This window comes from Pleurodeles waltl, chromosome 7 (assembly GCF_031143425.1).
Source record: "Pleurodeles waltl isolate 20211129_DDA chromosome 7, aPleWal1.hap1.20221129, whole genome shotgun sequence".
NCBI lineage: Eukaryota > Metazoa > Chordata > Amphibia > Caudata > Salamandridae > Pleurodeles > Pleurodeles waltl.
The window spans coordinates 459,852,215-459,868,420 of NC_090446.1; the positions used below are offsets into that span (position 1 = coordinate 459,852,215).

Here is a 16,206-nt window from a genome sequence, read left to right on the forward strand (position 1 = left end):
GGAACCTGCGGAGTAGCTGAGACTGCCCCGATTCATCTAGGCTACCATTCTGTATACCACAATGCTGTCTCTGTATTTTCACATAGGGTTTGTCACCCCGCTTATCAAATTATTTTTGTCTTTGTAATTTATGTGTTGTGTTATCCTTCCTTCCTCTGACCAGCGTTTCCAATTTCACCAAGTCCTTCACTATCACTTCATGCAACTTCCCTACCCGTGTTGTTTTTTTCAGAGATTATGTATGTCATCTTGTTCGGCAGTTTAGCTTCTTCGTCGCAGATTGTTGATGCCTCTTGGATTTTTTTCTTCCATCCAGCAACACTCGTTACTCCTATCCAACTAAGGTGTGAACTGTAGAGCGGTTTCTCACAGAGGTCCCAGGTTACTTCAGATTTTCTAAATGTAAAATAAGAGATTGTCCGTCGTATCCTGAAATCGATACCTCACACTAAACATTCTGCAATTTTCAACACTTATCCTTGTTCACCACTTGAGTGTTGTCACACGAGAGAGCATTTCTATCACCCAGTGCCGGAAATGAACAAAAATACTCTGGGAGCCCATAAAGTGGGGTTTAAGGTTTGGCCACAGAAAGGGGGTGGAGTCACGAGGGACGGAGTCATGACAAGCAGTCTGATAGTCAATTTATACATTTGTTTTTTAAAACTCCACCACAAGGAAACTGGCAACAAGGATCTATGTGAAAGTGAACCTGCTCTGCCTTAATTCACCTCAGTGAGGTAGCATTTTAAACAAGCATTTACAATGCAATCGGTCTTGCAGTTGCTCCAGTAAGAGCTATTTGCGTTGTAAATTCCTAACTGGACTTTTCTTGCCACATAAATTGAAAAGCCAGAACGCCCTTAGCAGGAGGCAGTGCAATGGCAGCGAATCCACAATTGTTCTTAGGAAGATCCCGAACATAGCCCAGTACAGCCAGCATGGGGGTAGGTACTAGTGTGACCTCAATAATGGACGAGAGTAAGGAAAAGATTGTGGCCCAGTATTACCCTATACGTGGGCAGGTCCCGGTTAAGTGAGCAGAATCTGCCTCACTGGTGTGGTATTTAGAGCAATGGTATGAGCGTGAGGGGTAAAAAGGTACTAAGTCCTTGGTCATGGTATAAGGCAGTTGGAGAAATTTGAAATAGAGGATCTAGCACTTGTTTTGGGTGCAGCAATAGCACCAAACTTTGTCAAGTAATGGTTGGCCCAGGTCATGTTCCCAAGCCTCTTGGTCTCGCCAGATGGGTTCCGGTTTGATGGCTATGCAAGCTCAAAATACTTTGGAAATCAGTTGCTCTCCATTATGGTCTTTAGTTATAAGAGTCAGCAGGGGGAAGTCGTCCAGAGCAAGGGCAGATATATATGTAGGCGTGAGTGTAATGTGTTATGAAGACATCGGAGAACAAAACAATCCATGTTTGAAGCATTGTGGAAGCGAACATCATCAGTGTGTGTTAGTGCATGGCCGTCAGAGAAAAAGTCTCCTAAGGTATGTAGGTCGTGGCAATGTAAGGTGCGCTGGACTAATTTTTGGAGCGTAAGGTGAAGCCACAGGTTATTGAATCCGGGTATAGCAGGGGAGTATAGAATGCCCCAAGTACCTGACGTAGCTTCCTCCATGCCTAGCTGGTGGTCGAGAGAGTCTGTATGTCTCTTGGGTCAATGGGAATGCCTTTCGATAAGATGGAGGATAGCGGAAGGTCTTTAACCAGCTCACGTTCTAGTTTCATGTAGGGAAGTGGGGTATCATGATGGTACCAATAATATGCATATTGGCATTGTGCAGCCAGATAGTAAAGTTGGGGGTGAGGAAAGCCAAAGCCAGCCCCTATCATAAGGGAGAAGAAGCTTATCCCAATGGACACGCAGTCAGCGCCTGACCCAGACAAGTGGTAACAGGAGGTTGTGTAGTGTGGTGAAAAAACGCTGAGACAAGGGAATTGGAATGTTAAGGAAAAGCTAAAGGAAAAGAGGAAGGACGACCATCTTAATGATAGCCACTCATCCTGTCAGAGAGAGGGGAGTTTGATCTAGCGCTCCATCTGTGTACTCAGTTTATCAATAGCTGGGTATTAGTTGAGTCGGACAATCTGATCCCGTTGCCTGTGTAGATGAATGTCTAGGCATTTGGTGGAGTCTGCACTCCAGATCGGGATACTCGATAGCCACAGGATGTGTACTGTCAGTGAGGGGGGGGGAGTTCATATTTAGCCCAAATTATGTGGAGACCAGAAAGGGTCCCAAATAAAAAAAAAAATCGAATCTGAGATAGAAGATTGTCAGATAGGTGATGAACCAATAACAAGATATCATCGGCATACAGAGAAAGTAGGAGGGGGCCTGCCATGAAAAGACCAAGCGTTCTTAACAGAGAGTACTTACCAGTATGGAGGATATGTGACTCCTAAACCTTGTAAACCTCACTGTCATATGTAACATTCCCTGTACATTCATTCACAGACTTGCATGAATTATTGTCTCTGTGTAACGTATGATGTAAAGTGGTCTGACACTCTACATTGAGATAAGTAGCGCTGTAAATGAAATAAAAAAAAAAATGGATAAATTCTATTTAAACTGTTATTAGTGCACAAATTCATACAGGCAGATACCACTGACATTTTTACATTGAATGCATATCTCTAATATAGATGGGTTAAACAAAATGAAAAACGTGCCTCAAAATCATAGTTTCTCTTAAGTATTTATGAATGGGTAACAAGCTGTGTGCCTTTGTGTAACTCCATTGCATTGGCGTTTAGGTGATAGGTTCCATGTTGCTCCCAGCATGGACAATAATCCAACAAAAAGAGGGCTGTTGGTCTTTTAAATGAAGCCTTTCTTTTGTTTCCCCTGGAAGTGAAAGCTCCCCACTGCCTACATGTTGCTGCTCTGAATGAAGAGCAGACAATGTGCAGGCGCTGCTAACATGTGTCTGCAAATTACACTGGGACAAATTCAGCATCTATCAGTGACGGCAGTCCAGAATCGACTCAATGATAACTGCGGGATCAAGGATCCAGTATGATCTCCCTCATTATCTGCACCGATGACATTAATGGGCCCTATCGCCTAAAGACCCAGATCACAAAACATTTTTGACTGGTACTGTTTTATGTTCTTGGTGCAAATTAAGCCACTGCTTGCTCCAAGCACGTTTTGCCATTGTATTATGAAAGCAGACTTTGCGGTGCTCTGTTCATTCAAACAAACATGTCTCGAGTCCTTTCCTGAATTCCAGGAGCGATGCAGTGTTCATGAGGTGCAGAGGAAGGTTGTTCCTAGCTTTGTCTGCTAGGTGAGAGAAGGAGAGTCCTCCGCTTTTGGTTCAGTGGATCAGGGAGGTGGTTGCGAGGAAGAGTGAGGTGGATAGCAGGTGTTTGGTTGGTTGGTTGAAGGTCATTTGTTTGTTGAATATTTGTGCATATTTTTTGTGTGGGATCTTGGTGTGGTGGTCATGTGTTCTGCTGATTTGTGTGCCTCTGGATTTTTATGCTGCATTATTTAAATGTAGTTTTGCTGTGTTGTACTGCAGTCTTTGTGTTGCCCTCTGTGTTGACAGTTTTGGTATGATATGGCATATTATGTTTTAATTGTGTTTTTTTTGCACTGCTTTGTGTCTATTATATTGTTATGTTCAGTTATTTACTTTAGATATATAAATACAGTACCATAGCACAAATCAAAATAAAATCACAACATAAACAGGCACAATACAAGAAAACAGAATGCAGCACACAAACCGCATTACCGCACAGTAAAACAATGCTGTAATTGAGCAGAAAAACAAAACAGCACAAAAAATCATCATAATGCATCACCACTGCAAACAACGCAATACACAGGGGCATAGCTTCAAGGGGCACGTTTGGGGTGCTACAACCCCCTAATAAATGAATTTTCTAATAAATAATTGGGTACAGATGATTTCAGTCGGGTATGATGAGATGTCTGCTGGATTTCACCAGGACTTTTTGCATACATTCAGGCAAAAACGCACGCACACACTCTTTCCCTCTCAGTTTTTCAAGTCGTCAAAAATATTGATAATTTTACAAAATATTGTGTTTTCCCTCACTGCCCCTTTCCTCTTGTTTTCCACTGCCCCTAACGCCTCTCCCATGCACCCTGTTTGTTATTTAATGTATTTTAACAAGATATGCCAGCCTGATTGTTGGAAAAGCTGAAGCTCAATCCCCCCCCCCCCATACTTGCTTTCATGATATGCTGGTAAAAGGTGTTTGCCCCAAGCACTGCCTTATTTACCACCAAGGCCATGTTATAATACTAGTCAGAACTGTTTTGTGATCTGGTCCCAGGTTTCTCTTTTATCCTGTCACCTCTGCTTCTATCTACGTAGCTTGCCTTTGTTCTCCTCACTGTACTTGAAATGAATACAGCCCCAGTATGTGCCTCGTTGTCCTCTTATGGCCGTATTCACAAAGCCCACTTCCTGCATTACTTGACTCCAAACCTCCCCACCCACTCACTGGCCACTTACTAAAATGCTCACAAATAAGGGACTGTCTGCTTGCCTCCAGTCTGTCATCCGTTTTCCATCTCCTGTGCATCTGATGGGCGATTATTTCAGACTATTTTTCTAGGCTCTCACCCACAGCTGCTTCCTATTTTTTTCGCCACTATCTAATCAGTGATATTCTAACTTTTTTAGGGACCACCTGGCTCAGTGAAATCGTGGACATGGTCTACCAGGATGGAGATGCCAAGAAGTGCAGCAGAGATGCCATTTTCAACCGGGTTCCCTACCTCGAAATGTGCTCTCCAGGAATGCCATCAGGTACAGGCGTGCTGCACTAATGTAAAGGAAAGAAAATTGCTCTATCCCTCACTCTTCCAGCAATTGATGGAAAATTATTTAACCAAATAAAAGACAAAGCAATTGGTTTTAGACTTTCCAACTCATGCAGTCCCACCATGTGCCACATCAGCTACTTTCCCACTGCCTTCAGGTGAAGAGTAGGTATCACATGGTGAAATGCAAAGTGAGCTAGAAACTCCTGCAAAGAGTAGTTTAACAGCTCTTTTTCTGAGGGTCTCCCCAGACGATGTCCATTCCAGGTATGAAACCTACCCAGGACATAAGCGGCAGCCTCAGGGTTTTTTGGGGTTTTTCTGGTGGAGGAGTGGGTACAAGTGCCTCAGTGTGTGCTCAGCACAGATACCTGCATTTTCCACTGCCTCATTTCTCCTTACACGATAATAAGTTAGTAGAAGATGGAGGGGTGTGCTTTAGTGACCTCCTATTTACATCCCACATTCTGATGCGCAAGCTGGTAATTGCAGAGTAAGACAAGGTATTTAAAATGCTACAAACAGCTAGAATAGCAATACTAACAAGCATTCGCAATGCAACCTGTCTCACATTTGCTTGAGTTAGAGCTATTAGTGTTGTAAACTCCTAATTGGACTTTTTTTGCCACATAAATTGATATTAAAAGTAAAACAGTTTCACATAAGTGAGCCGATTCACAGCGCCACCGCCGCCACGAGCATCAGCGTGAAGAGACACAGAAAAAGAAAAAGAAGTTCGCTCACAGTCAAACTTATTGGCAAAAGTGCAATTAGCTATGTAACAGGGGCGATGACCAAGGTCGTAACAAAACCTCCCCAAGGAGGAACAAACGTAAGCCACTTACCAACGTCATCAAAGGATTTTTGAAGGGCAAGCCTACGTACGAGTGGTAGTGATGGGCGTGAGGTGGTTGTTGTTAAGAGCCCAGATACATACCAATGTGTCGGAAAAGCAGCGCTTGCACGCTGCTATGCTCAACCTAAAAAATGTGAATTGCCCGTTCCTTGCATCAGTGTCTCTATAGTCATTTTGTCTGTGCTCAGTGCTTTGTCTCTGTCACACACAAAAACAGCTCAGCCAAAGATTCTCTTTTCCCTTTAGCCCATGTTCTTCTGGCCCATATTTATGCATATATGTATGTGTTAATTGTATAATATGAACCTATCAAGGAGACAGAAAAGATCGAGGGCAAAGACACAAACAAGAGTAATTCAAGAGAAAAGCTATGTGGGTTTGGAGGAGGGAAGTTTACTTTTTACTGCAATGCACTGTACAGCTCTTTATTGATGTGTCTGCTGCAACAACAAAGTAATATAACAGATGCTTGAATTAATCTCAGCCATTGGCAATGCTTCTGGGGCCACATTCCAGACCATTATTTTTCACCCACTATACCGCTGCAGACAGAGACCAGGCATATGCAAATCAATCTCGGTCCTGCTATGAGTAGGAACGATCCAGCTCGAACTGCAAAACCGTATTTATTACTGACAATTATGTAGAGAGCGGCAGCCCTCTTCTGGCCATGCCCTCAAGCCAGTCCTCTGTGTTGAACCAAGAAACAGAAAAGTGGAAAGGAAAGTACAGAGTTAAATCTCGTCTACATTTGCAAACCCCGCTCTACCAAGAACAAATCTGTCATCCTACAGAGGCAGAGCTAAACTGCAATTGAAATAGGGCAGTGGTGTGAGGGATACAAGGCAGGGAACGGAACAACATGCATTTGGAGTGACTCGGGAGAGACTGAAACTAGACAAAGGCAAGACATTCAGGACTAAAGAAAGATCCTAGTGAGACTGAAGCAGGACAGAAGCAAGAAAGAAAAGAGGCTCATTAACACTATTATAAGATAAAAGGAGAGCTGGCATGAATTTGAATCACGAGTGAAGTGAGACGGAAGGACAATAAGAATAAAGCAAGACAAAGAAAAGCTGAAGAGAGGCTTAAGAGGCATGAAGAAGGCTTTCAGTGAAAGTGATTGACAAAAGAACGAGGGTATTGTTCATGAAAACGTGTATTGCCATTTTTTAATAAAAGTAACAAACAGGTATTGTTGTTTCGACATAAGATAAAAAAAAATCCTTAGGATCATTGGAAGGTTTTCCATCAATCCTAAGGACATCATAATGAAGTGACAGCATTCTGGTTTTCTCTCTCCAAAGTGACTCCACGTAAAGGCGCCTTCCTCACCTTTGACTATTGCAGCAAGACGGAATCTTAAGTCGGTAAACAGTTCAAACAAGAAGTGCAGAATTCATTGTGTACGAACCTCAGAAAAATGACGTTTTTAGCAAATTAGAAGCATGTAAAGAAAATTGCGATCTTATGCGACAAAGGCGGAAGGCACCCTTGATGATAGTGAAAATAGACTTACTCTGAAACCGCAACAAGACAGCCACACAGGAATATAATGGCAAGCGTCTGGGAAGCATATCTAAGCACACACATGAAAAGCTCATAACATGGTTACAGTAGCAGAGAGCTCTAGCACCCTGGTTGTCTGAGATATGTACTTTGGAGTAGACAATGTTTCAAACGCCAAAATATGCAGAATAGTGGCATAGATACGCAATTGGCAAATCTCCCTGTGCTATTTTCCAGGATTATTTACAATTTATTTCTGCTGGCGCTTGTAGTGTATCAGTGTTACAACCTCCATTGTTAGTTAAAGTTAGGTAATTTGCCAGAGTTAGTTGGGGAGAACGGAAAGCTGTGGCACCTCCCCATTGCATTTACAAGCATCAAACACTCCTCTATGTTTTGTCTTAAATACATTTTTAGGAACTCTATATTACATTGTTTTCTTTTTGTATTGAAAGTGTTGTCTTGAGAATAGGAAGAAGCTCAGAGCCTGAGCATACCTCTGAAGAGTGCAGTTCAGGTCATGATCATTGAGGGAGAGAGAGGAGTGTGTTCACAGGACTGGAGCTACATAAGAGAAAGTACAAACATAATTCCCTGTATGGCTATACAGCATCGATTTTAGGACACCTTTATCCACCATACGTACTTCTTATCTCTCATTTTCATCCACCATCCCTACTTCTCATCCATCGTCCCTACTTCGCATCCCTAATTCTTATTTCTGTTTCTCCTCCACCCCTTTTTTGCATCCGTCATCCATCATCCCTACTTCTCATGTATTAACAGAACGTTTCATCCATAGTCCAGCATCCCTACTTCTCATCTCTTATTTTCATCCATAATCCCTCCTTCTGATCCATTATCCCTACCTCTCTTCCATCATCACTACTTCTCATCCATCATCCTTACCTCTCTTCCATCAGCACTACTTGTTATCCTTACTTCTCGTCCATCATCCCTACTTCACAAACCTCATCCCTCAGTCACACCTGCACCCTTTTAATGTTCTGAAACAATAGGTTGGATTGCGTTAGTCTGTTCACCCCAAGATAGCCTTCTCATCTGTACAAGCTGGTTAGAGGGTTTGTAGGTATGTCTGTGTGTGCATGTCCAGGGAAACTAATGCTGAACAGCATTACATTTCATTTAAGTAAGTGTTTTTCTGTTTGCACAGACCTTTGGTGAAAGCGCTGACAATTTTAGTAAGACATGGGGCCTAAAGTCGCTTGAAAGGTTCAGTGTGTGGGACGTATTTTAATTCTGTAAGTGCCCTTAGGACCAAAAATAAAAAGTGACCTTCACACTGCTCTTTTCAAGCCGGTACATCCGGTAGTGCCACAGTGATAGAGTACCTGATAGACTGGTTCAACTCTGAGGGGTATCTACATGGCTTGGGAGAAATAAGTACATGCATTCATCCTAAATCGTTTCTGCATTCAGTGTAGTAGGAAACTAAGAAATTGTTCAGGCCTGGCTGGGCTTCCTGTCCTGGTCATAATTACAGCTCTCATCAAAAACCAGAAAGAGCAAGGTTTGGAAGAGAAAAAGTTCAAGGTAAATGCATATTCAATTGAAATAGATATTAACATGCCCTTAAAATGTAAAGTTAGTTCTGAATTATGTTTGTCCTTTCTTTAGCATAATTCATTCGAAAACCCATTATGGCACCCATTATGCTCTGTGGAGATTTCTTTAATGAGTTGCTGATAGATTACATGCATTTAGTTACTTTATGGTACTTTTAAAAGTAAACATTGGTATCAGGGAGAATGTTAACCAGTCAGGGAAACCCTTTCACCTTCATGTTGTCATGTAATAATACTGAATTGGAACTGTGTTTCTACCTCAGCATCCGTGTCTCACATATACTGTTTTTTTTGTAAATATAACTTGTTGAGAGACTATATGTAATGACCTGCATTAAATTCTCAGTACACTTCAATATGTACAATATTGTCTTTTTAAATTGTAATTTCTCCTTTTTTTGAGATTTTACAACAGATTTCACCTTTTTTGCAATATCTGCATGTCTTTAGCTTTGTTGACATGTCATCTGGGTTACATATCACACAAACAGTTTTATTTCACTGACATCGCAATTATGGCTGTATTGTTGGGATTGAATAATAGTTTTGAGTTAGCAATATTTGAATTTGTTGGTGGTAAATGGTAATTGCAAAATTAAAAAAAAAGTTATTGTTTGAAACAGCTCTGGCAACATTTCACATGTTACAAAAGCCACCATTTTTATGTGTTGCAAATTAAAATACGTCCAATACAAATCTCTTTACGTTTTACTATTGACAAATTAAAGTATCTCTGGCACAAAATGGTTAAAAGATTGGTTCCATCAATTATGATCTTGCAGTAGAGTATGAAGAAGGCAACTACTCCTGAACTGGAGAGTCACCTGTTACTCTAGTAATGTGGCCTATGCTCATCATTACCAATGCATCCCTGTGCTGCAGTGTACCACATTCTGTAATCCTTATACCATCACACAAATGTGGCCTTGTGAATGCACTACTCACATAATGTACATCAGTGGCTCCTTGTCTAGTGTTGGGTCCAAAGACTGGCAACCTACACCTGTTGCCGAATTACAGGTAGACTAAAGTCCCCCTTGCTATACATTGTGAGAATGTTGGAAGTCAACAAAATGTTCTGTGTCCATATAGGTGAAAGAGTCAAAAGGTCAAATTCCTTTATAAAGTAATCGAACTCTAAGGTGACTTGCAACATCCTTATAATGCACAGCAGGGGTGGTTATATTATTTATAATACATTGTCACACCATAACCATCCCCATAAACCATTTCTATCATTTCTGTGTCTGGTGCTCTTTCATATGAAAAAGGATAGGATGTTTGTAAGCATTAATAATAAAATTAGAATCCCTAATGCAAAATTAAACACAGCAAAAAGCAGTTAGATATTTGTTGCAAAAGATATGAGATACTGTTTAGATCTAGTCATATTTAAAAAAAACTGTATTCAGAGAGATTCTCTTTTCCTATAATTATGCACAGCATGAAATGAATAAATATATTGTCTTAAATACCTCCTCTTTAAGTTTTCCTGCTCAAGTAAAAAACATAAAAGGAAAACCCACATTTCATGTTTTGTTTTTTAAGTGCAGCTTTAGTTATTGCCTGATACCTACCTATCCCCATGGTTTCTGGCAGCTGGCATTGTGACATCAGAACTTCACTGTAATAAGTTATTACGATTGAGCTACAGTCTCCCATGTACAACAGAACACTTAGAAACAGACAGATTGCTGATAGTTTCTCTCTTCCAGAACTAACTACTACAATGATATTGTGCTTCGTATCAGACAGGAAGAAACAACAGTTCTAGTTTGTAGTGTAGGTAATCTGAAGCAAATGGCACCCAAACTCAACACATGCTACACAGGGACTAATTTATATGTTGGCTGGCGGCCCGTTTCTATGCCATAGAGTCAGAGTAAATTACTCTGTTGCCCTGACAGGTGCCGGCCTACCAAACTAAGAAAAGATTGCTAAGCAGGCAGCCATTGCCATTAACCACAGCCACCGCGATTCCCGCTCTTGCTTTTTGCAGTTTGGTGCATGACTCCGTCAACGTGACAGAGCCTTGCACCAATCTGGATTCTTCTTTATTTAAAAAAATCTCGAAGTAGGATTTGCTTTTTGAAAACAAACAAGAAAATGGTTCCCTCGCCATGGAAGTCTTCTCCCATAGAAAAGGGAATATGCAGCAGTTTTCACTTTCCCTTACAGCCAGGGTTTTCCTCACGGCAGTGAAAACGGACCTCTAATTCCACCCATCTAAATCAGGTTGGGGGAATTAGAGGTCTTCCTTCGGCCCTTATTCTGCAAGCCATCAGAGGGATTCAATCATGGCAGAGATGTATTAGTAATTAAACCCATGGTCCACTGCATCTAAATCAGGTGGGTGGACCAATATCTTGGTGGTATGTATACTGTGTCGCTGTTACAACGGAGTGTACATATCGCCAAGATAGAAATCAGGTTACTGTCACCAAACACACTTCTATTTGGCCAGATTCCTGATTATTGATTCATATATCCAGCAACACTCAACAATATCAACAAACACCATTGTTCTAAACATACTTCAAAATCGTAATTCCTTGACAGCATAAACTAGGGAGAATGTTACACTCTCATGCACAACATGACACCTAAGTCATATAGACCCCAATTTTAAATTGAGTGGTGCTTTCGGGATAATATTCGACCTAACTATAACTGGCCTGGTAATCCTGTATCTGGATTTCCTTGGTTTAGGAGCACTGCACCTTATTCAGCCAGCCGTAAAATCCAACCAACTAATTGCACTGGATTGAGCTGCAAGTGTAGCCCAGTCACTTTCTCCTACCTCTTCCCTGACATCCTTTAAGGCACTTGAGGAGCATGTAATATTCTCCCTGGCCAGACCACTCCCGCCCCATACTGTCCTCCACTATCATTTAAAATTCTGCTTAGAATTTGACCAAAAAAACTGGGTCCACACTAGGCCTGGGAGAGATCTACATTACACTTATTTAAATAACGTGGTTCAGGAATTTCGCAATACACTTAATTAGAAGCCATTACACTGCTTTATGTAATTATCCACCATTTGTGGCAAACATTGGCAGTGAATGAGTGATTAGCAGCAACAGCTTACAGCAAGCACATGGAACAACAGAATACTAGTTTTTGTGATTATTAAGTGGAATCACACAGATTATGTGATTAAATACAAACTTTTATTAGGCTTCATGTCTCCCGTCGACCAACCTCTGGCAGATAAAGTCCTTTATCTCTGTCCCAGTGTTTTGAAATCCCACACATAACCTCCAGAACATCATATTACAGCTTGGACAGGAAATTAACATAGCAGATACATAACGCTTCCCCCTTTCTACAAAAAGTAAAATAATAAAAAAAAACTTTTGCTACAATAAAGTAGTTACATATAAAAATATTAGTATGGTCTAAACTAATTGTCCATTACTCACAAATATGCAACACATAACTGAGAATAACTGAAAAAAACATGATACCAGATGCTTAGGTTTGCGTTCAGGACAAATGGTCTAGAAGATTGCATCACAGAATCAAAAATATATATAATCATCCAACTTGGCAGGCCTTTTCATTTCTCGCATTCCTACACTGCTAATGCCTTCCTTGGCACCATCAGTAGCCCATCTTCCAAACCAGATGTTGTACCAGATGGTGCACATTCAATATCCTTGCACCTCATGACCTTCCTGGCATTCCATTTCTTTCCTGTCCTCCAACCATACAGTCTTTCTTTTTACTCTGTCTACTTTCTGAGGACGTGACCACCTAGAAGACCTCCCTTCACCACTAGTTCTCACCCAATCTCCTTCATCATAACAATGAGGAGTTTTCTTCATCCTGTCATTGTGTCTGTTCACATATTTGATATACCACCACTTTATCCTTAAGTTTGTCACCATCCACACAAGAAATATTCGTCCTTTCCATCCAAGCAGGCATCACCTTGGTACGGGAACTCTTTCTCTCAACAGGAGGAACAGCATTTCATTTGTAACTGACTATGGGGTGTTCCGATTGCTTGAAAGGCAAATTCTTGATTTCATTTTTGAAGTCCAGTCCAGACTCCACAGCCAACGGCACACATTCTTTCAGTACTCAATTGATGTGCTCTACAAGACTATTTTCTCGGGGATGGTATAGCGCCATTCTATGATGATTAATCCCACAACTCTGTAGGAATTCTTGAAATTCCTCTGACACAAACTGTGGACCATTGTCTGACACTAGCCGCTCTGGACATCCTTCTCTCCTAAACACTACATCACATAATGTTACCATGTCAGATGATCTTACTTCCTTTTTGAAAGCCACCTCCGATCATTTGTAGTAGTGATCTACTAGCACCAGGGCATACTTACCATCCAACCTTCTGCAATTGAAAGGACCACATATGTCATTTCCCATCCTTTGCTATCCTCTAGATGGAAACTCTGTGGCTTTGATGGGAGTCTCAGCTGTGGTATGAGACTTGTCACTGCATGCACAGATGAAACAACCTCTCACAAATGTCTCTATCTCCTTGTCCATTCCTGGCCACCAACAATCCACTTGTGCTCTCCTCTTCATGACAGACATGCCACCATGCCCTTCATGCATCAACTCTATCAATCTTGAATGCACCATACTTGGAATCACCAGCCTTCCACATCTCCTGACAACAACCCTTCTTGTGGTCACATAACAGATGGACATAACCAGTTGGAGCAGTTGAACTTGCAGCCTCATTAGTGGAGAACAACTCTTATCAATGGCTTGTGGTTGGTACACAGCTCAAATTAATTTCAACAGACATGAGTTTTAAAATGCTGCACACCCCACGATCATGCCAAATCCTCCTTCTCTATAGGGGAGTATGTTCCTCCAGCTCCCCCTAACATACGTTATGAAAATGCAACCATCCCTTCCTAGCTTCCCTTCTGCTGCATTAGTACTGCTCCTAGGCCAAATGCACTGGCATCTGCCACCACAATAGTTCTGTCTTGTGGGTCAAAGGGTTTCAAGAACACAGCTTTGTCGATGGCACTCTTGACAGCCTCAAATGCCAACTGACATTCCCTATTCTACTTGTACAGTGCCACCTTCTTCATAAGCAGGTGCAACAAGTGAACTTTGTCCGAGAACCATTCCAGAATCCCAGGAATAGTATTCGGCCAAGCCCAGAAAAGAAGAGAGTGAAGCTGTTCTTTGTCATTTGGTGAAGGTGCTTTTTGATAGCCTCCACCAACTTGAGCTTAGGCCGAATACCACCACAAGATAATGTGTGTCCCAAATACTCCACCTCCCGTACACAAAACGTGCATCTTCCATTGCTCACTGTCATTCCTGCTCAATCTAGTCTCTTCAGTACAGTACACATCATGATGCCTCAATTTATCAGTACTTCATACTAGGATGTTGTCCTCGAAGAACAGCACGTTAGCCATACCCTTTAGGATACTCTGCATCACATGTTGAAATACCATGGATGTCATCCTGAAGGGCATGTGCACAAACTGGAAGGCTTCCTCGGGTGTAATGAAGGGCATAAGATGTTTCGAGTCAGGGTGCAAACACACCTGATGATAAGCACTAGACAAGTCTAAGGATGAAAAGTACTTGGCTTTTTTAATGTTCATGAACATCTCATATATGCACAGAAGAGGATGGTGGTCAACACAAATGCACTCATTAAGGTCCCTAAGGTCCATGCACATCCTCAATTTCCTTTTGGATTTGGTCACCAAAACAACTGGGCTGAGCCACTCATACAAATCTATAGGTTCAATAACCCCTGTAGCACACAGCCAATCCAAAGCTTCCTTCAACTGATTTCTCAAAGTAAATGGCACGTTCCTCACTTTATGTACCTTGGGTAGACATCCTCTTTTCGGGACGATATGATGCTATTTTTTTTCCAAACACCCCAAACAGTTGGCAAATAAACTGGGATACTTGTTGCTCCAGAACTCACTGCTTCCAGTGAGCAGTATTTGGTCAGGATGATTGGGATTTAAAATCATGCTCAGGCCCTTCAGCTCCTTCCATTCCAGCAGCACCTTCCCTTTCTCACCTACATACACTTTCACTGAAGCAGTTCACCCCATAGTCATGAAATACCCAACAAAGGTATTTTAATCCCACAGTAACCTTCTGGCTAAGTGTCTACAGCAAGCAAGTCAGAAACAGATGTCCCTCTCCACATGATTTGATCTATTAGACTATATGGAGAGCATGAATCGGTCCACAAATACATTTCTTTGCCACTGACCTTTGCCTCACATCTTGGAGGATGATATATCTCCCTAAAGCCACCAATGACACACTCCTGCTGGCTGCCGTCATTCACCACCAATATCTCCAGCTCTCCTTATTCAGATGAATTCTTGTTCACACCTGAACCACACAACACATCCTGCACCACATTGACATTTTTGTTACTCCACAAAATTCCAACTTGCACATTCTGGAAAAGTGACCAATTTTCTTGCACTTGAAGCATTTAGCTGTAGAGGCTGAAAAAGTCAGACTCTGCCAAGTGTCTCATATTTCCATAATGATAACAAATGTGTTTTACAAATTGCCCTCTTGCTTGTAACTTAGCTCTGCTATTATCTTTCTGCAAGCTTGATGTTTTTGAATTTTTTTGTACCACATGAACGTTACCTGCAATGTTTTATCTTCACTTGACCCTCATTCAGCACCTTCACTTATCTTGATGTGTTCTCCATTCGTCGTGCAATTGTGATAGTCTTATCAAGTGAGTGATTCTGTAATCCTTGCAGCTTTTCTTGAATCTTTGTGCAGTTTGTCCCATTTATAAGCTGGTCTCTTATAATCTCCTTGTGCAAATCTTTGAACTTGCATGCTCAAGCTTGCGTTCTGAATACCGAAGCATATTGCTCTACACTTTCTCCTGGCAGTTGAGCATGAGGAAAAAACGTATGCCTCTCCACTACAATACTTACTTTCTTCTTAATTTTCCTCTAAAGCTCTCATGACATCGCTATACTCCTCATCAAGCACTTCATCTCACTCAAATGCCTCGTCATCATTATTCTCATTGCTCACAGGAATAGGTAAAGTTTTCAACACCTTCCTTTTTTCCACCCCAAGGCTGTATTTCAAAATGTCCAACTTTTGCTTACGAACAAATATATCACCTCTTATTGCCTCTAAGTAAGTCTCTGATGACTCTCTCCAGTCTTCTCTTGGCATCACAGGATGACCCGGGCTTTGTAAACTCTTTGGAGGAGGCGTAATTGGTTGCATATCCATTTTGAAAGATCCATGTTTCTCCAACAGCTTTTTTTTAAATATTTTTTTTTTTATATTTAGGATGCACCCTCTGAACTTAAAAAAATAAATAATGAAAGTTGTCACCATTGTCCTGGAGTTAAAACGATAAACTAAATAATTAAATTCTAGAGCCAAATAACAAACTAAAATAATAATTGTCTCTGTTTA

The 16,206-nt window shown here is 41.3% G+C and overlaps 1 protein-coding gene across 1 annotated transcript in view; it reads left to right on the forward strand.

Moving 5' to 3' along the window:
* The window catches only part of LOC138304188 (sulfotransferase 1 family member D1-like), a 153,308-nt gene that overhangs the window by 64,929 nt on the left and 72,173 nt on the right, over nucleotides 1–16,206 (forward strand). Inside the window, exon 4 of the mRNA XM_069244036.1 lies at nucleotides 4,679–4,804. Within this exon, the coding sequence (XP_069100137.1) occupies nucleotides 4,679–4,804 (126 nt within the window). The remainder of the gene's footprint in view (nucleotides 1–4,678; nucleotides 4,805–16,206) is intronic.